This window comes from Rhinoderma darwinii, chromosome 4, assembly GCF_050947455.1.
Source record: "Rhinoderma darwinii isolate aRhiDar2 chromosome 4, aRhiDar2.hap1, whole genome shotgun sequence".
NCBI classification, from domain to species: Eukaryota; Metazoa; Chordata; class Amphibia; order Anura; family Rhinodermatidae; genus Rhinoderma; species Rhinoderma darwinii.
In genome coordinates this window covers 28421666-28443817 of record NC_134690.1, presented here as the reverse complement: position 1 = coordinate 28443817, position 22152 = coordinate 28421666, and the positions used below count along the sequence as shown (strand labels likewise).

Here is a 22152-nt window from a genome sequence, read left to right as displayed (position 1 = left end):
GACGATCTATCACATAAACACAAGTCCAACTAAACCTAAATTCAGAATTTTACTTGTTTCCTGTAACCAGAGAGCAGTGCATTGTGGGAGCTCAGATGACTGTTAGGGTCTGTTCACACTTGCGTTTCGGGTGTTCCTCCTGAGCTTCTGTCAAGCACTCCCTTATTTAGAGCAGTCTGTAGCACTGTTCGTGATGTCTAAAATAGCGGAACTGGGGTCCGTCAGCATCTGTTTAGTTCTGTTGGAAAACGGATCCACTCCCTCTATAATCAAAGGAAACCATAATGCTAGTGTAAACAGAGTCCTACACAGAGCTGAGCTGGTAGATCACATGACTGACAGCAAGCTGGAGCTGACTAATGTCTGTTTCTAACGGCAACCTGCCATATTTTCAAAACAGTTATGTATATAGATGGAAAAAGACATAAAATAACCCCAAATCAGTACAAAAGTCCACACAATAGTAACATAATAGTGGCCATATAGTAGTGACTAATAAATGAGATGATGATGCCCACGTTATAGTAAAAAAACAAAACAATATATAGAGTAATTATATAGCACTGCCACGCAACAGGGCAAAATGGAACCGTATAGTAGTTTCTACATTGAAAGTAGTATGGGAACTATATATGTCATACTTATGACTCCTCTAAAGCTACAGTATGTTCCTATTATTTATAATGTTTTATTCTATAGGTGAGAACCCCAACGAATCACCTCACCGTGTATGAAAACTGGAAAAATCACTCCAGCCGCAGCAGCTCACATCATGGCGTCATTCCCGAGTGAGTTCTTCATTCCCATTTATCGCTGAGATGAACAACTATTTCCGCGAGTAACTTTTTGTGTGTATATTCCCGCCATTCAAAGTAAAACGCTATTTTCTAGAATGAGTCATGAGTCAAATAGCAATCTCTCCCTCCGGTTAAAGGAGTATTACATTTTAGTTTTTAAATTGTATTTGTTTATAGAGTTGAGTGCAATATACTTTTCCAATATACACATACTTCTTACTTTTTTCCTTTATTTAAAAGGTGTGTTTTTTTTAACACGTGTGTCTGTATATATATATATATATGTTTGTGTGTATGTATATATATATATATATATATATATATATATATATATATATATATATATATATATATAGGTAGAAAAAAGCAGCACTTCAGAGAATCAAAGTATCACGGTGGAAAATAGAAACCCAGACCATCCCTAAAAAAAAAAAGGGCTATGAAAACTTAAAACCAAGTGGAAGTTTTAGTTCACTTCCAGTTTAGCTAGGTTACGAGCTACCTCCAGAATTTGATAACCAGTTCATCTTGCTTTAACAGGGATTCTCCCTATATTTAAAGTGACTCTCTGTCTTTTATCATCATGTGGTTTTTAGGTAAAAAAAATTGTGCTGATTAATATGTTATAGCGGTTGGATCTCTGTTTTTGTAACACAGAGCTCCGAATCCCTAACATGGTAGGAAATTAATAAACCTTTCTATGGCAGATTTCTGGCGTAATAAAGTTGCAAAAGGGTCCAAAAGTTGTAATTTGCTCGACCCATTCTACCTCTGGGATCCAGACACGACCTGATCCCTGTGTCAAGCCCATAGGAGAGGAGAAGAGAGCATAGGAGAGGAGGCCCCATGTAGTCCTCTCCACTGGAGTCTATGTTTTTTTTTACGGAGAAAGGATATCCAGCAACTACCTTACACTTCAATGGAGAGAGACGTGCGTGTGCCTGGCCACCTTTCCATCTCTTCTTGACTGGATAGGATCACCAAACAGCCATCAGTGGACCCTGGTTTTCATCAGAGGTGGGGTTCCCCGAAATGACCAGTGTATACACTTCCCATTTAAATAGGAGCTACAAGGCCTGCATAGAAGGAGGACTCATGATAGGAGGCATCCTAGAACTACCCTGCGGTCTACAAGGTGTATGGTGGGGCAATGAGCTGAAACTCCCTTGCACCCACTCGGCGACCTATTCTCCCACTCTGGCTGTGATTTTAATAACCAGTTTGGAAGAACAGGCCTGGGCAGGAAGGGATTTGTTGGTGGAGGCTCGTTGGTCCCTAACTGGTGGGGGTCCGAGGCATGTGCCCCTTGTGCGCTACCTGTAATCCAGCCCAGTATATGGAGGATAATCATTAAGGGACACAATACCTCTTGTATTAGAAGGATTATAGGTCCTTAATTTCTTTCTTCCTGTTATTTCGTTCATTCCATTACTTGTGTATTGAATATAATTGGTGGTAGCTTGGTAGGACTAGGTACAATCAAATATAAACTGTACATATGGGCTGATTTTTTTTATTTTAATTATAGTCTTCCATTAAAAAAAAAATTCTGGTGAGTGGTCGACACCAGGGACCCTATAATCAGCAGAACGAAGGGGCAGTGTTACTCCAGAGTGTGGCTGTGCCTGGTACTGAAGTTGAGTGTCGTTCAGTCATGCCCATCTCAATGGACTAAACTGCAATACCAGACACAGCCACACTTGGATCTCACTGTGCCAATACTGCAGCTGCCCATTCCTGCTTCAGATTTGTTAGGGTCCTGGGGGTAAGACCCCCCGATCATACATTGATAGACTACACCTTTAAATTTCTCCTGTCACTACCACCAGAAGAATAGAATGAATCTTTACAGAACATAAGGTGTGGATGTGCAGTATTTGCTGTATTCAGGAAATATTATCTCCAATACCTCAATATTGATGCTAATTCCTGCTCCAATGAATATGTTCATTGCCTAGAACAGTCTTCTCATTTGTTTTTTACTACTACATTTTTTATTGTATTATTTTGAAAAAAATAACAAAACCAACAAAGGGAGGATACTCAACATGAGGTTCTCCCTAAAACATATAAACAAAAAATAACACATACATTACATTACAGGGATTCATAGCCATCAATAAAAATATACAATAGATCAGCTCTGGACTACATATAACATCTACGGTATATATAACAGAAGATATTTTCATATAACAGGAGCCAGAGCAATACAGGCATACTAACAACAAAGTATCGACCCTATATACAGAATCAAGCAGAAGGGGAAAGTGGAGCTCGGGTCAAATCTGGGGCTAAAGCAAGTTCTCTGCAAGGTTTCCATGCTCTTTAAAATTTAACTGACGAGAGGGTCTTATTAGCCCACGACTTCTCCATAAGAGAAGAAAACTGAACCTGATCAACTAATTCCGCCTTAGTCAAGGAATCCGACAACTTCCATTTACTCGCTATATTGAGCCTCGCAGCCAGTATGACATGGGACATAACTATACGTCCAGAGGCGGGAAGAAGTTCCACCCCCAGGAAACACCGGGCAAGTCCAGGAGAAGCGACTATATTAACTTTCAGAATGTTAGAGATGAGCCGGAAAGCGATCAACCAGAGGGAAAAAAAACAATTGGGCATTCCCACCACATGTGCATGTACGTGCCTTTCGCTCCACAACCCCTCCAACACGACTCCGATACTGGGTCAGCCATTTTAGCCACGCGTACAGGAGTGAGATACCATCGGAAAGCAATTTTCCTAGACATCTCCCAATGTATCGAGCTCTTAGAAACCCGTCTCACCCAAGCCAAGGCCTTAAACCAATCTGAAAGAGATATATCTAAACCTAGATCGCCATCCCATGTTGACATATATGATAGTTTAACATTAGGAGTGGGGGAAGTAAATAAGGCATAAAATAAAGAAATGCCCTTAACCTTAGGGCCTGTTCACATCAGCGTTCGCTTTCCGTTCCAGGGTTTCGTCTGAGGTTTCCGTCGGGTGTACCCCGCAACGGAAAGTCAAACTGAAACCACAGCTTCCGTTTCCATCACCATTGATATCAATGGTGACGGAAACATTGCTAATGGTTTCAGTTTGTCACCATTCCGGCAGGTTTCCGTTTTAATGACGGACTCAATAGCGGAGTCAACTGCGCTATTGATTACGTCGGAAAAACGGAAACCTGCCGGAATGGTGATGAACGGAAACCATTAGCAATGTTTCCGTCACTATTGGTATCAATGGTGATGGAAACGGAAGCTGTGGTTTCAGTTTGACTTTCCGTTGCGGGGTACACCCGACTGAAACCTCCGACAGAACCCCGGAATGGAAAGCCAACGCTGATGTGAACAGGCCTTAAGGGAGTTTATTGGCGTAAAACAGTATGGCTTGACGTGGCAGAAACAGACTTGACACATCCACTGAGCAAAGCGCATGTCTGATACAGAGGTACTTATAAAAATCCGTTCCAGGGATACCATAACAAGCGGATAAATCCTGAAATGATCTAAAGGTAGAGTCGTTCTAAAGAGAAGAGATAGTCTCCATACCTGCAGACTCAGGCATCGATATTAACATTGTCTAACAAAGAATACAAGTTTCTAAGAAGCATATCTTTCAATGACCCACCCTCATCCATTGTACGGCAGTAGAGCAAATAAGACCATGCTTGAATAGAAGCTTTTATCCCCAACAAAGGGACCCGCAAAAGGGCCCCAAAGAAAGAAGCTTTGTTCAAGCAGGCTATGAGGGAAGTACCCACCGCACGCCATTCTATCCCCATCCAGCGCTTCCCATTAGCCATCCATCAACTTTTAACTTGGTCAAAAATAGTCAACATATAATACTTGTGCAAGTCCGGAACTCCCATCCCCCCCAACCTCCATGGTCTGCTCAAAGTAGACATCCGAACCCTGGGGGGCTTTTTTTCCAAATAAATAAATTCCCTTTGCAACCTTGGGATAAATGAGGACGGTAAAGGTATAGAGACAGTACGAAACGTATATAGGATAATTGATAAAATCAACATTTTAGTAAGCGCTATTCTGCCAGCCCAGGAGATAAAAGAAGTGGACAATTTCTCCAATAACTGCGAAACTCTAGAGACCAGTGGAGAATAATTATAGCAAAACAAGAGAGAACTTGGGTAAGCAAGCTTAATACCCAAGTACTGTAAATTATCAGCATTCCACTTATACGGATACTTAATAGCTAACAATAACTGGGTAGAGTTAGATATTCCCATATTCAAAATCTGAGATTTATTGAGATTAACTTAATAATAAGATACCCGACCAAACCCCTCCAGAGTGGCCTGCACTTCTACTCTACTAGAGATAACTCAGGGTGTGATAATGCTAAAACAGCATCGTCAGGGTACACAACTATTTTGTGAATAGTGCCCCCTACCTGTATACCCTGGATCCCCCCCATTCTCTCTAACCACAGCAGCAAGAGGTTCCATCATTAAAGCAAAAATAAGCGGAGGGAGGGGACACCCCTGGCGAGTACCATTCAAAATCTGAAAGGGCTCTGAAAGGAAACCAGAAACTAGAACTCTAGCCGAAGGGTTGGAGTATAACCCTACAATGGCAAATTTAATATAACCCGACAGACCAAATTTCTCCAAGGTGTTAGAAAGGTACATCCAATTCACTCGGTCAAATGCTTTTTTTGCGTCCAAGGCTAATAATAAAGAAGGAATTTTTTTATGCTCAACCGATTGAATTAGATCAATAAACCGTCTGGTGCCGTCAGGTGCCTGTCTCCCAGGTACAAAGCCAACTTGGTCGGAGGAGATAATGTCTGGAATGACATGGTGCAACCTGTTAGATAACACCTTGGAGAATATAAAGTCTAAAATTGGCTGGGGTGTCAGGATCCTTTCCGGGTTTAGGAATAGTAACAATAGTTGCCGAGAGTATTTCTGCTGCGAAGGATCCCTCGACAGCCGCTTTGTTAAATACTGCTACTAGATAAGGTAATAATAGATGAGAAAACTTTTTGTAATATGCATTTGGAAAACCATCCGGCCCTGGTGCTTTAAATGGTTTGAGAGATAAGAGAGCCTTGGAAACCTCTGTGCTAGATATAGGGTCAGATAGGGATCTCAGAGAACCTGAACTAATCGAAGGCAGCTGTACGCTATCTAAAAATGAGGAAATCTCCTGTTGTAAAGGTTGATTGGTAGAGGGGTCTGAAGACAAATTATATAGCTCCTCATAGTTTATGCGAAATTGTTCCGCTATCAACCGCGTGTCCACCACTTTCCTTCCCCCCTCCCCCTTTAAGTGTGCAATTTTAGATCTCCCAGCAGAGTGCTTTACCTTCCTAGCCAAGACGGCACCTGCTCTATTGTTATGTACATATGAGCTTAATTGAAACTTTCTCAGGGTATAATTATACCTAGATTGGAACAAGATTTGTAAATGCGTCCGTAAACGACGTAAAGTATGCATGTGAGATATTGAAGGGGAAGCTTTATTAAGGCTCTCTGTTTGAGAAATCCTTGTTCTTCCTCGGCCCCAGTGTGTACACACAAAGCTTTCCTTCATGTTTTTACTGCCTCTGCTGATATTTTGAAAAAATGGGGTGCTTATAGCGGTTAAAAATTTTGTAGTCTTCACTCTCCATACATTAGAGGTGGACCCCATGGGTCGTTTTCTCATATTAATTTGTGACATTAATTATGTGAAATATACTATTGTAAATGTGTACACTCCCAATAAGAGACAATTCTTTTCCAAGCTGCCATTAATGGTGGAGGAACTTAAACAGGGCCGTCTTATAGTTGCGGAGGATATTAATACAGTATTAGATGGTGACTTGGATTCTACTAGGGCTAGCAGGCGGAGTGATTTCCTTTCACATCGGGTATTGGAGGAAGGGTTATTTGATGTATGGCGATGCCAACATGGCTCTGAACGGGATTATACGTTCTTCTCTTCTCCTAGATTATTTTATTCCCGAATAGATTACTTTCTCACTGATAGACAAACCCTACTGGTGGCAAAATCATCCTCTATAGGGGATATTACCAGGTCTGATCACGCTCCGGTTTCATTAACTGTAGAGGAAAGGTTTGTAATCTCCTCCACCCTCTCAGTGGAAGTTTAATGATTACATTTTATCTCACCCTTTTTACCAGACTAGGATTAAGGATGCTCTCACTACTTATTTTGATATTAATGCTCCATCTGTTACTAACCCCTATTCTTTGTGGAATGCTCACAAGGCCTACATGAGGGGTATCCTCATCCGGGCCCCTGCTCAAGCGAAGTGACTAAGGGAAAAAGATGTGACAGATACGGTCACTAAGATTTCTCAAACAGTCCTCTCATTTGTATGGAGACGACAGGTGCCAGTCCTGTTAGTAATTTGACATTCGCTATTGTAAAAGTTTATTTAATGTTATTCTCCTTTATTATACAGTCATTATGGTATATCTTAAATTTATATGACTTTCTTTGTAGCATTGGAACACTGGGAATCGGCAGTGACTACGCGCCATTTCTACATTACTTAGGGATTACATGCATGGACATTGCATACACCTATGACAGGGTAAATATACTTCTTACACCAAGGACATAAAAAACAGGGTGATTGTGTTCTGTTCTCATTGTAGTCTTCTCTTGAGTAATGTACTTTGTATAAGATGCCAAGAGGAGCGGGGGAGGGGAAGTAACAACTTCTATAAGTACATTTCTGGTTTCAAAGATACAGAAGTTCTCACTTCACATATACAGCAATCCATGTAGAACATCTTTACTACATTAAAAGCAGCTACTGTAATATTGCCTCTGTAGATAATAAGTAATTTATTTGAGTAGGGGGTACTTAGCATAATATTGCCTGTTCGGTATAAGAATATAACTACTATAATACTGCCCCCTATGTAAAAAAATATAAATTCTATATTACAGCCCCTATATACAAGGATAAAACTACTATAATACTGCCCCCTATATACAAGGATAAAACTACTATAATACTGCCTCCTATAAACAAAAATATAACTACTATAATACTGCTCCTATATACAAGAATATAACTACTATAATACTGCCCCCTATGTAGAAGAATATAACTACTATAATACTGCCCCCTATATACAAGGATAAAACTACTATAATACTGCCTCCTATAAACAAAAATATAACTACTATAATACTGCTCCTATATACAAGAATATAACTACTATAATACTGCCCCCTATGTAGAAGAATATAACTACTATAATACTTCCCTCTATATACAAGAATATAACTACTATAATACTGCTCCTATATACAAGAATATAACTACTATAATACTGCTCCTATATACAAGAATATAACTACTATAATACTGCCCCCTATGTAGAAGAATATAACTACTATAATACTTCCCTCTATATACAAGAATATAACTACTATAATACTGCTCCTATATACAAGAATATAACTACTATAATACTGCCCCCTATATACAAGAATATAACTACTATAATACATCCCACTTCCCCTTTCCCATCCCTTGGTTGAACTTGATGGACATGTGTCTTTTTTCAACCGTACAAACTATGTAACTATGTAACTGCGCCTATATACAAGTATATAACTACTATAATACTGCCCCTATATACAAGAATATAACTACTATAATACTGCCCCTATATACAAGAATATAACTACTATAATACTGCCCCTATATACAAGAATATAACTACTATAATACTGCCCCTATATACAAGAATATAACTACTATAATACTGCCCCCTATGTACAAGAATATAACTACTATAATACTGCTCCCTATATACAAGAATATAACTACTATAATACTTCCCCTATATACAAGAATATAACTACTATAATACTGCCCCTATGTACAAGAATATAACTACTATAATACTGCCTCCTATATACAAGAATATAACTACTATAATACTGGCCCCTATGTACAAGAATATAACTACTATAATACTGCCTCCTATATACAGGAATATAACTACTATAATACTGCCCCCTATATACAAGAATATAACTACTATAATACTGCTCCCTATATACAATTATATAACTACTATAATACTGCCCCTATGTACAAGAATATAACTACTATAATACTGCCCCCTATATACAAGAATATAACTACTATAATACTGCCCCTATATACAAGAATATAACTACTATAATACTGCCCCTATATACAAGAATATAACTACTATAATACTGCCCCCTATATACAAGAATATAACTACTATAATACTGCTCCCTATATACAATTATATAACTACTATAATACTGCCCCTATGTACAAGAATATAACTACTATAATACTGCCCCTATGTACAAGAATATAACTACTATAATACTGCTCCCTATATACAAGAATATAAACTACTATAATACTGCTCCCTATATACAAGAATATAACTACTATAATACTTCCCCTATATACAAGAATATAACTACTATAATACTGCTCCCTATATACAAGAATATAACTACTATAATACTTCCCCTATATACAAGAATATAACTACTATAATACTGCCTCTATATACAAGAATATAACTACTATAATACTGCTCCTATATACAAGAATGTAACTACTATAATACTGCTCCTATATACAAGAATGTAACTACTATAATGCTACTCCTATATACAAGAATGTAACTACTATAATATATTTCTATTTTTCTTTAAAACTCCCAGAGGGTGACGTCGGCTCGGATATATCCCGCATACCACACAGCGTTTGACACTTTTGATTACGCATCTAGATATATAGACCCAGGTAAAATGATGAATTCTAATAATATACTAAATAACTATATATTTACGGCCGTGTGAAACTGGTCTAATGTCCTTAAAATTACACCAAGGAGCATTTCCACCAATCCATATTACAGTAGAGCAACTTTTTCTCTGGTACTAATTCTTGGGGCCAAAAAGTGACAACCATTGTGAACACTATTTTCTTGCCCAGAGGGGTTGTCACTTGTCTCCCACCAAGTCTAGGAGATGTTAGATTTCCATATTTTGCAGAATTACTTCATGGCACCAGATCAAGACTTAATTAGAGACCTTAAAGAAAAATCTATTGGGGCAGAATTTGGATGGGGCAGATCTGGCACTGTGTTTTTAGCATTGTGGTAATCGCTGTACGACACTGTCACAATGCTCGCACAGTGCGCCAGTATTGACGAATAATACTTTACAGTATGGACCATAACAACCAATCACAGTGCAGCTTTAATTTTTACAGAGCAGCTTAAAGGGATTGTTCACCTTTTACAATCCTTTTGTTTTAGAAGGGACCCTTGAAAATAAGTGGCAATCTCCATCGACTAGCTGTAATCTGTAGTAGGAAGCCCACAGCAAGTGTTCAATTCTCCTGCAGCGCCACCACAGGAGAGTTTTGGGTGTTGGGCCGTAAGAGATAAAAATGTGTTTTATAGTCACTCTCGGTTCAGGTTCGTGGATGAGAGACCCCCTTCTATTATCTCAGAATGCCTTAATAGGGTATTTGAAATGGGTTTTCTAATCCAGACAAACCCCTTTAGCTATTTAGTAATGTCATATGGTCATCTGGTTTGGGGTCCATGTCAATGTCCCATCAAGTAAAATATGATGGAGACAGGCAGTGTTATCATAGGGTCACGGGCACAGTGAGCCTGCAACTTCAAATACTAATAATTTATGACAGGAATATGGTATTTAAAAGAAAATTACATTATTAGAATATAATGTCATGGGGCATTTATATATAACGTGCATGAGTTCTCCTCTAGGAGTCTAAGAAGTCATTTATATCCAGATCAATTGCCAATGTCACCCTGTAATTGTATGTGTGGTCCTTACTTGTAGATTTTACCAGCCATCAGACGGTGGCACGCACTGCTGGAAATGTCCTGCTGCGGCTATCGGACAGTCTCATCGTGCCACTGGGGGCGAGAGACTATGGAGAAAAATTGGATGAATATTATAATAAAGCGGAAAGTTTCCAGAGCAATCTCAGCAAGTATAGCATCTCTCTAGGTACCGGTCACTATAGTAGTCATCATTGCACTGTATTTATATATATATTTATTTATTTATCTTATTGATTTATTTATATTGAGAAGCTATTGATTTATTGTGTTTATTTTGGGCCCCCCTTCCGCACCGCCGCCCTGCCGCGCCGTAACTATTTTTAACACTACCTTTTTGGCCAATCATTAACAAATGGGTGTTACGATTCACCTTGTCAAAGGGCTGTGTCCCTATATACTGACAGTATCACACTGTGCAGGGACACAACCTCCTGACAAGGGGAATTGTCTATCAGTCCTGGACTTCAGAAAGACTTTTTGTGAAATACAAGGATTTCCTATAATAAACATTTCAGGAGAGGTGACAGATTCTCTATAAATCTAGTGACTCACAGGTGACGACATCTCAGATTCTAGTAGTTTTTTTCCTCTGTTTCTTATCCATCCGGTCCAGAGCTCATGACGACTTCTCCCGGCCATGAGCCATTTCTGAAGAATTTGCCACTCAGATGTCTGCGGCTCCTCACTTTTCCAACATTTCCACCCCTATAAACGAAAATAAAATTAGCATGGTGCCACACACTGTGCCCCTAAATATAATAGCACCAAAGACTGCGCGCCTGAATATAATAATAGCAAACGCTGTAAAACACCACATACACACCGCCCCCTGTACATAGTGCCACACACAGCAACCTGTACATAGTGCCACACACAGCCCGTGTAGATATTACACACCCCACTATAGCTAGCACCACACACATCCCCCCGTAGAGTGTTACACACAGCCCCCTATAGATAGCGCCATACAACCCTCCCCCTCTTGTAAATAGCGCCACAGAGCCCCCCCCGTGTAAAGAGCGCCACACACATACCGCTGTGGATAGCGCCACACAGCCCCCCCTTGTATATAGTGTCACACACTGCTCCCCCTTAGTATATAGGGCCACACAGCGCTCCCCCTTGCTTATAGGGCCAGTTAGCGCTCCCGCTTGTATATAGGGCCACATAGCGCTCCCCCTTGTATATAGGGCTACTTAGCGCTCCCCCCTTGTATATAGGGCCACATAGCGCTCCCCCCTTGTATATAGTGCACACAGCGCTCCCCCTTTGTATATAGTGCCACACAGCGCTCCCCTCCCCCTTGTATATAGTGTAACAGAGAACTCCCCCCTTGTATATAGTGTCACAGAGCACTCCCCCCCTTTGTATATAGTGTCACACAGCGCTCCCCCCCTTGTATATAGGCCCACACAGCGCTACCCTCCCCCTTGTATAAAGGGCCACCCAGCACTCCCCCCTTGTATATAGTGTAACGGAGAACTCCCTCCCCCCTTGTATATATGCACAGCGCTACCCCACCTAAAAAAATAAATATACATCTTACTTACCTTGCTGCGTTCTCGTGGCAGCCGCTCAAGCTGGACGCATATGAAGCCTCCGGACTAGACGCTTGCGGCCTGCAGCCTATAATATTCGTTTGTATCTGAGGACTCAGATACAAATGAATGTGGCTGGCGCTAGCATCGGGGCCCCCTCCAGTGCTAGCGACGCCACCTGGCATAAGGGGGTCCGTGCGGTCTTGTGCGGTTCGAGCGGCTATGGGCCCCCTGGGATGATAATCCGCCACTGCTAGTGGCATGGTATCCAGGCTGATGTGACATCATGCGACAGTGATTACATGACATGATGTTATTTTATACAGTTTTTATACAAGAAGGACCGGGGACTGGCAGATATCACCCCCATTGAATGCAGAATCAATATAGTAAGCCTATTATAATTTTCTGGGTTTTCACATCCTGATCTGTTTATAGAAAACTTTTAGTCTTGAAACCAATGGTGATCCAAGATCCCAGACAATGTAATCTCACATTTGAAGATTATTCTGACTGCATTTACCCTTTAAATCCCTACAATGTATTGATCCCAGGACTTCAGGGACATTCGGGGAAAATCTGCGTTAACCCTGTGATAAGCCACCCCTTTTATTTCTGCCACATCCTTGTAAGGTGATGGGTTCAATTGGCGTCCCCACCCTAAAGGAACTTTTGATGGCGTGAAAAAAATGGCAGGCGGACACATGGATAAAATGCAGCAAACATAAATCTTTACTCAACCACACAAACCCAGGCACATCAGTCATGGTGGGCAGGGGCGTAGCTGAAGACTCATGGGCCCGGGTGTAATAATTCAGCTTGGGGCCCCCTACCTCTCCCCAATACCTCTAAACCCCTATGCGTGCCTATGCCCAGCCGCCTTGCCCAAAAGCCCCCGTGGATGCCACCACAGTATAATGCTCCCATAGCTGCCCCCCACACAGTATAATATCCCCCATAGCTGCCCCATACCGTATAATGCCCCATAACTGACCTCCACACAGTATAATGCACCCTATAGCTGCCCTCACACAATATAATGCCCTCCATAGCTGCCCCCACAGTATAAAGTCCCCACACAGTATAATGTCACAATAGCTGTCCCATACAGTATAATGCCCCCATAGCTGCCCCCACACAGTATAAGGCCCCCATAGCTTCCCCCACACAGTATAATGCCCCATAACTGCCGACACACAGTATAATGCCCCTGTAGTGCCTCCCCACAGTATAATGCCCCCATAGCTGCCCCAGAGTATAATGACCACCATAGTTGCCCCATACACATTAAATATATATGCCCCCATATGTGCCTCACAGAAAAAAAAAAAAAAAATGACTTACCTATCCTCGTTCCCACGATGATACTACGTTACTACATCACTCTCACGCGTCAGTGAATGCTGGAGCAAGAAGCCGTCCGCTCCTTGCTCCATCATTGAATTCAACTATATCTGCATCCTGAAGATGCAGATACAGTTGGAACTGTGAGTGGGTCGCGACCCCCCAGAGGTCATCACACGACCCCCCCAGGAGGTCGTGACCCCAGTTTGTAATGTATTGTATTGTGCGGTTTGTGGTGGATAGAGGAGAGGGCGGCCGGTAATTTAAAGCCACCCCCTTCTCCTCTCCACCGCAAACACAGACCGCAACGCACATTGTGTTCTCTCTCTGACTTGCCTCACATCTCTGTCACATGGTACACGGAATGTACCATGTGACCGTGACGTCTAAGGAGCCCTCAGCCCTGCCCTGCCCATCCATAACTAATACCGGCGCCAATAAAGAATTAAAAAATTTTTACTACACGGTTAGCGCTTTGTGGCAACGGGGGCCCTGTGGGCCCCCCAGGCTTGGGGTCCCGGTCGCAACTGTGACCGCTTCAAGCCCTATAGCTATGCCACTGATGGCGGGTGCATCAAACTGAACTTATTTACAGTCTCTCGCAGGAGGGCACAGTCCTTGGTTACAGTATATATCTACAGTGAAGGAAATAAGTATTTGATCCCTTGCTGATTTTGTAAGTCTGCCCACTGTCAAAGTCATGAACAGTCTAGAATTTTTAGGCTAGGTTAATTTTACCAATGAGAGATAGATTATATTAAAAAAAAAAAACAGAAAATCACATAGTCAAAATTATATATATTTATTTGCATTGTGCACAGAGAAATAAGTATTTGATCCCCTACCAACCATTAAGAGTTCAGCCTCCTCCAGACCAGTTACACGCTCCAAATCAACTTGGTGCCTGCATTAAAGACAGCTGTCTTACATGGTCACCTGTATAAAAGACTCCTGTCCACAGACTCAATTAATCAGTCTGACTCTAACCTCTACAACATGGGCAAGACCAAAGAGCTTTCTAAGGATGTCAGGGACAAGATCATAGACCTGCACAAGGCTGGAATGGGCTACAAAACAATAAGCAAGATGCTCGGTGAGAAGGAAACAACTGTTGGTGCAATAGTAAGAAAATGGAAGACATACAAAATGACTGTCAATCGACATCGATCTGGGGCTCCATGCAAAATCTCACCTCGTGGGGTATCCTTGATCCTGAGGAAGGTGAGAGCTCAGCTGAAAACTACACGGGGGGAACTTGTTAATGATCTCAAGGCAGCTGGGACCACAGTCACCAAGAAAACCATTGGTAACACATTACGCCGTAATGGATTAAAATCCTGCAGTGCCCGCAAGGTCCCCCTGCTCAAGAAGGCACATGTACAGGCCCGTCTGAAGTTTGCAAATGAACATCTGGATGATTCTGAGAGTGATTGGGAGAAGGTGCTGTGGTCAGATGAGACTAAAATTGAGCTCTTTGGCATTAACTCAACTCGCCGTGTTTGGAGGAAGAGAAATGCTGCCTATGACCCAAAGAACACCGTCCCCACTGTCAAGCATGGAGGTGGAAACATTATGTTTTGGGGGTGTTTCTCTGCTAAGGGCACAGGACTACATCACCGCATCAATGGGAGAATGGATGGAGCCATGTACCGTAAAATCCTGAGTGACAACCTCCTTCCCTCCACCAGGACATTAAAAATGGCTCGTGGCTGGGTCTTCCAGCACGACAATGACCCGAAACATACAGCCAAGGCAACAAAGGAGTGGCTCAAAAAGAAGCACATTAAGGTCATGGAGTGGCCTAGCCAGTCTCCAGACCTTAATCCCATCGAAAACCTATGGAGGGAGCTGAAGATCCGAGTTGCCAAGCGACAGCCTCGAAATCTTAATGATTTACAGATGATCTGCAAAGAGGAGTGGGCCAAAATTCCATCTAACATGTGTGCAAACCTCATCATCAACTACAAAAACCGTCTGACTGCTGTGCTTGCCAACAAGGTTTTGCCACCAAGTATTAAGTCCTGTTTGGCAAAGGGATCAAATACTTATTTCTCTGTGCACAATGCAAATAAATATATATAATTTTGACTATGTGATTTTCTGTTTTTTTTTTTTATTTTATATAATCTATCTCTCACTGGTAAAATTAACCTAGCCTAAAAATTCTAGACTGTTCATGTCTTTGACAGTGGGCAAACTTACAAAATCAACAAGGGATCAAATACTTATTTCCTTCACTGTATATGCATGGTAATATATATGGGTGGCTGTCACCTGCCCAAAAAACTGCAGCTGACATCTCAGTTAGATTGCAGGTGCCTCACAGATTCTGCCGCTTTTTATTTTTTTCTTCTAGCCCCCACCGTTCCTGAGATATTGGGGCCGTTAGTTCTGCTGTCCGATATGCAAATAAGGCCTTGGACCATATAGTGGGCGGATAACACTGTCACTTGATAAGGGGAAACCGCCTACTTGACAGTCAAAGGCCTCATTTGCATATCCGACTCCAGAACTAACGGCCCCAATATCTCAGGAACGGTGGGTGCTAGAAGAAAGAAATAAAAAGTGGCAGAATCTGTGAGGCACCTGCAATCTAACTGAGATGTCAGCTGCAGTTTTTTTTGGGCAGGTGACAGGTTCTCTTTAAGACCTGCTTATCTGAACACAGGGGCTGGCGCAGAGGACAATTAGTCCAGGCGCCAGCTTACCCTCCTCACAGTCCTCGAGTCACACTCGTAGCTTGGTCCTTCGGATGTATCCATGCGGATGTGTTTCCCACACAGAGCCATCATGGCTTACAGCTTTGCAGGTGCCAATAGCACCAGTACATTACGCTTGAAAGGTGGTGGGTGCTATGGCAAGATGGTTAATTACCCCACAGGGATGTTGCGTAGAAAGATGAAACTAAGCAGAAGTTAGAATGGCAAACTTAAAAACTTTTAACTGCACTTTCAAATAAATACAATTCAGACCGGTACTGATGGTGCACACGGCCACAGACAATAGTTATAGTTTTTCCCACTTTGGGACCGGTACACCTCTCACTGACTGTCCTGGGTCACGTCTGCCCTACGTCCCCTTCACTGCTACCTGTACAGTGGTTCCTCACACACCACCCTTGCTCGCTTTTCAGGACCAGTTGTCATTCCAAGCCCAACAATAGATACTTGCGTAGTACGGTCCTTACCAGTATTCTTCTCTACCTTGGCAGGGGTTTTCTGTGTGTTTTTGCTTTCAGCTACAAGGCCTTCCTCTTGATCACTAGAGCTGTGGTGACCGCTACTTCCCATCCCCAGCCATGGATGTCAGTTCTCTGGGCAGGTTACCCCTGTCGTCTGAAGCAACCTCTCCTCCATTCTCTCTCCTGCCACAGCAGCCTGAATGGCCTGTACCCTCAGCAGGGTAGTGTGTGCTTCACCTGGGCACGCGCCCGAACTGCCCTACAATGGCTCAGTCTGCACTATATATACAGCTCCACCGCTTCTATAGGGGATTTATGAAGTGGTGCAATGCCACCCACACGTCAACACATTGCCCTCTGCACCATCAAATGGTCCTCAGATTAGGGACCAGGAGGCCATGTAATTAAAAGGTCCCACTACATGTACCACAATACAATAACAGTTAATAGCACAGTTTGGGCCAGTAGGTGGTAGTGCAGCAATATAAATTCATACATAATAAACTACGTATTTAACGCATACGCATATACTTACGTAGTACGAGTACATGGGACATATCATACACAAAGGTGCATGGCGGTCTTCTAGCGAGACGGGGGAGGTCCTATCTACACGTTACATCTTCTCTCTTCCAATGGTTGAACTTGATGTAACTTTTTGTAACTATGTTATTCCTAGTGCAGGGCCTGTAAAGTGGGACATGACACATGAATTTTCTTCTTGGTTTTCCCTGTATCAGTCTGAAATCTATCAGATTCTAGGGTGGAGTATTTGAATCTGTTGAGTTTTCTCATTGTTGCTTGTGATTTTCTAGGGTATGCATGTATCTGATCAAGCTCCTGGTTACACCCTGTATCACCTTGACTATTTGGACTCTTTGAATTGGACTTTGGCTGTGTCTTGGATTTTCCCTCTGCTCACTGATTTGGACATTCTGCTCTTGTTTGGTTTTGACCTCTGCAACTCCTGGTATTCTTCTGTTTAACGATTTGGACTTGTAGTATCTCCTGATTTTTGAACTCTGCTAGTTTATTACCACTCTGGCTGTCCGGTTATCCCTTCTGGTATTGCCTGCATTGCACCTCCCGTCTAACACCTTATTCTGTAAAAGCAACCTGGGTTCTATGCAGCCAAATCCAACCTGCCTTGCGGTGGGCTCCGGTGAAGACCATAGAGTAGCCTTAGACTCTGCTGACCAGAGTTGTGACGGATTTGAGGTAGCTGATTTACCTGTATGCTTGATCCAGGCGGTCTCCAGCTGCCTCTGGGGAATTGGTTGTATAGCAATTCCATAAACTTGCACTCTGGGGAATTGCTCAAGTAGTAATTCCTTGACAGAGACTATATTAGTCCTGATTGATTATATATAATTAATAACACCTAAGTAAGTTCAATAAATAATAATAATTTAAATAATAATACAAATAATAATAATAATATATTTAATTATATTGAGGGATGAGTTTATACCTATCCATTTTCTAAACCTTTATTGAGTGGGTCTTTATTATTTCCTATACTATGGGTGAAGAACTACCTACGATATATCAATAACGTCAACCAAAATAGTCGCCTCTATCTATGTCACATGACTCATAGCTCCTTGAAGATTTCAAAATGGCTGTCTGTCTGTTTCATTCATTTAGCTCATGGGTTTTATGTAAATCATTCTGTTTTATAGAGCCATTAAAATGGGCTATTAATCGATACAAAGTAGCAGCTGAGTCCTTGGAGGAGGCCATCAAAAATTTACCGGAGACAGATAAGACGTAAGTGTCCTGTGAAGACAATACTCTACTCCATATGTAGTCATGTGACACGGAGTGCTTTCCTTTATATAGCGGCAAATGGTCTTTCCAGGAATAAATATTGATGACCTATCTATAGGATCAATGGGTGATCATGGGGGTCTGACCCTCTGGGACCCCTGCCAATCATCACAATGAAGGGGCTGCACTGCTGGCTAGAGGGCTGCAAACCGACATAGCAGCCCATCCAACCATGCGCCTGTGCCTAGTCCTGCAACTCTGCCTTATTCAAGTGAATGTATGGATGCACCTCTGTGTCTAGAACTACAGCCCCTTCATTTTGCTGGGGTCGGACCTCCACCAAATGTCCATTGATGGCCTTGTGTATTCATGGAAACAGGACAGGTGGTGCCCTGTACAGTACACCCTGTTGCCATTTATATGTATAGTGCCCAAATAACACTTTCATATAGTTGCCTAAATAACAATTCTGTACAGTGTGGCCACGACCATCCATTGCAAAAATAATATACTGTACAGTGCCTAAGCAGCAATGCCTAAATAAATGCTGCTATACAGTATTCAAATAATATGAACATACCATGACCAACATTAAAATAATCTGATGAGAGTTGTATACAAATAATAGTGCTATACGTGATTTGTGGTGGGTACAGGCCTTAGATGCAAGGTCATCTGTGGCGCCTCCTGATCGTCTAAGGCCGGCCCACACAGAGCGCTCTTTAAGTGCTCACATTTGCTGTATTTCCATAAAATGACCACTAGGGGCACTATTCTATCACATGGTTATGCAATGGAAATACATACAAGAATGAGGCTGACTACTATACATATGATCCATCCTTGTGCCCAGAGCCCGGCTCACTTGCTTTCTCTGTCTTTACTTCCAGGCCACTGAAGATACGAATGATTAATGACCAGCTCATGCTGCTGGATAGATCCTTCATAAATCATTTGGCTTTTCCAGACAGACTCTACTTCAGGTACAAATCGATTTAACCAACTGTTGATATAAATGAACAATTACTCAATTTGTACCACTTTGTAGAAGCTTCCACCCCAAATTGGCTTTAAAGGCGTTGACCCAACTTTACAACCCCTGTCCACATGCCCCATTCGTGCATATGAACATCATAGAGGAGGTCACCACTATCTATAACTTTGGGAGTAGAGCCGCTACAAAGAACGGCTCCAGCTTTGGGTTACTTGGAACAACCATGTATTACAAGGCCACTTATTTGAATGACTGCCATGTGCTGTAGTACTACATATTCTCTCCAGGGAATATATGGGGACGCCACTGCTTCCCTTGGCTTTCCTTCAATTGGGGAAAATATTCAGTCTTCTGCACTAGCCCTGAATCTAATTCAGGGGTGTAGCTATAGGGGAGGCAGAGGTAACAATTGCATTGGGGCCCAGGAGCTACTCAGATCTAAATACCCCGGCTAATTCAGAGTAGCTCCCCCCTTAGAAAATAAGCCACATGTCCCACCAGCCGAGCTGTGCCCCTCGACCTGATCGTATCTACATAAAAAACTTGAAAACCCCCCTTTCTGCTGTAAGTTACTGCAGGAAGGGGGTTGTTAAGTTTGGGAAAGCGCTTCAACTTGTAGATAGGACCAGGCTAAGTTCAAGTTGACTACTAGCTGAGTTTACCATGTCTTCTAATTGAAATTGCCATGACCCTGTTCGAGGTCTTCATGGCTTCTGGCTGATGTCATCACTGTGAGATCACTATGATTCTGATTGAGCTTACGGTGCCTACTGGATGGGACCACCATGCCTCCAGTGGAATCCACAGTGCCTTGAAAAAAACACGAGCCTGTCTTTAAATGACATCTCCAAAACTCCAGGCTGAAATCATTATGACATTAAAGGCCTTTTCCGGGGCTGCTATATTGATGGCATATTGACAAGTACCCTTTATTGTTAGCCCGAGCACAGCACCGTGCATTTGGTAGTGACTGTGCCTGGTACTGCAGCTGACAACAGTTCAGTCCCATTCAAGTGAAGAGGTACAGCACCACCAAATGTGCCACGGCCACTTCATGCAGCTGATGGGAGTCAGATATGGATGGCCTATTCTCAGAATAGGCCATCAATATTATCGCCTCGGAAAACCCCTATAAATTGAGTTTACCATGCTCTCCATTTGATACCACCATGACCTTGGTAAAGGTTCCACTAAACCTGGTCAGATCTCCATGGTTGAATTTTCCATGACTCCTAGTTAAGTTGACAATGCCTTCTGCATGACCTCTCCAGGGTTTTTTCTCCATCATGTCTCCTCATTGAGACCACAATGGCTACCGGTTGATCTCACCATGCTTTCTCATTGAGTATACCATGATTTGTTTTGCTTCAGTTCTCTCTTCTGCTGGCTGCCAGTACTGCCGGTACATATATCTAAATATAATGCCGCATCGAGGTGACCATGTCCTGATAATTTACCGTAATCTCGCACCCAATTTGTGAACAAGCCCCAAACGCTTCACTAATTCTCCTTTCAAATTTTAGTTTAATTTGTTTAACCATATAAGTCACTGTCTTTTCTTTCATGTGTAGCCATGTTCTCTGGGCCACCCGTAGTTCCCCCGTGGCAACTTTCCCAGGTCTTGCCGATGCCTATCAGACGGCCATTGAAAGCAACCTCACACATCACTGGAACCTTGTCCATCACCAGTTAACCATCGCCATCCAGGCTGTGGAGAGCGCTGCATCCACATTGGAGACCGTCACCAAATTGTAAAATGACAGAAGTTCAGGTATAAGTGAAGAACGATGTTCAGAAGACCCTCCACTGAGATGTCTGACTTATACATATAAAGACTTACAATACACATTATGCAGGTAGATGAAGGAATCCATTCACGTTACTCTTATTTCTTTTACAATTTTTTTTCTAAGTATTCTTTATATTATTATAGGGGACTGGTGCTTACAGGGCTTATTTTTCTGGTACAAAGCTTTAAAGAGAACCTTTCACCAGCCCATACATGTGCAGTAATAGGCACTGATGCACAAACCTTGTCTCAAACTTATCGCTATGACGCTGTCCAATCGGCTACGGACAGTGTCAGGGCGGCTTGTGCTGTGTGATCTCTCTCGCGAGATAATATAGTCTTGTCGTTCTACAGAGAGCGTGCGTGCACGCCCGTTTCCGTGCACATCTTTGACATCGCCGCTCCCGAAGATACTCCCGCCGCCACGGAACAGAAGGCGTGGAGAAGCCGATCTACTCACATCCAGGTTTGAATAGATCTTCTTCTCCTCGTCTTCTGTTCAAAGGCAGCGGGAGTATCGTCAGGAGCAGTGACGATGTGCGCACGAACGGGTGTGCGCGCACGCTCTCTGCAGAACGACAAGACTGTGTGATCTTGCGAGAGAGATCACACAGCACAAGCCGCCCTGACACTGTCTGTAGCTGATTGGACAGTGTCAGAGCGATAAGTAACACACCTCCATGCCATTTAGAAATAAAGAGACGCCCCATTGACAGTTCAGGGGGTTATTTACATATCGGGCACCAAATATATCGGCACCAATATCTAAATAACAGAGGATAGTTTTTTTTTTTAAAATCAGACAGGGTTTGTGCAGCAGTACCTATTATATGGTGCACTCAGCTGCACATGCCTGGGCAGGTGAAAGATTCTCTTTAAATCCCAT

The 22152-nt window shown here is 42.3% G+C and overlaps 1 protein-coding gene and 1 long non-coding RNA gene across 2 annotated transcripts in view; one reads left to right on the top strand and one right to left on the bottom strand.

Moving 5' to 3' along the window:
* The window catches only part of LOC142760642 (uncharacterized), a 40111-nt gene extending 19917 nt beyond the window's left edge, over positions 1-20194 (bottom strand). The window contains exons 1-2 of the long non-coding RNA XR_012883332.1: positions 20140-20194; positions 19349-19486 (exon numbers count right to left, since the gene is read on the bottom strand). This is a non-coding gene — a long non-coding RNA (uncharacterized LOC142760642). The remainder of the gene's footprint in view (positions 1-19348; positions 19487-20139) is intronic.
* The window catches only part of LOC142760641 (aminopeptidase NAALADL1-like), a 56576-nt gene extending 35084 nt beyond the window's left edge, over positions 1-21492 (top strand). The window contains exons 13-19 of the mRNA XM_075863834.1: positions 700-788; positions 7259-7349; positions 9491-9572; positions 10646-10816; positions 18396-18483; positions 19374-19466; positions 21049-21492. Coding sequence (XP_075719949.1) covers positions 700-788; positions 7259-7349; positions 9491-9572; positions 10646-10816; positions 18396-18483; positions 19374-19466; positions 21049-21232 — 798 coding nt within the window. The 3' untranslated portion in view covers positions 21233-21492. The remainder of the gene's footprint in view (positions 1-699; positions 789-7258; positions 7350-9490; positions 9573-10645; positions 10817-18395; positions 18484-19373; positions 19467-21048) is intronic.
* Positions 21493-22152: the final 660 nt, after the last annotated feature.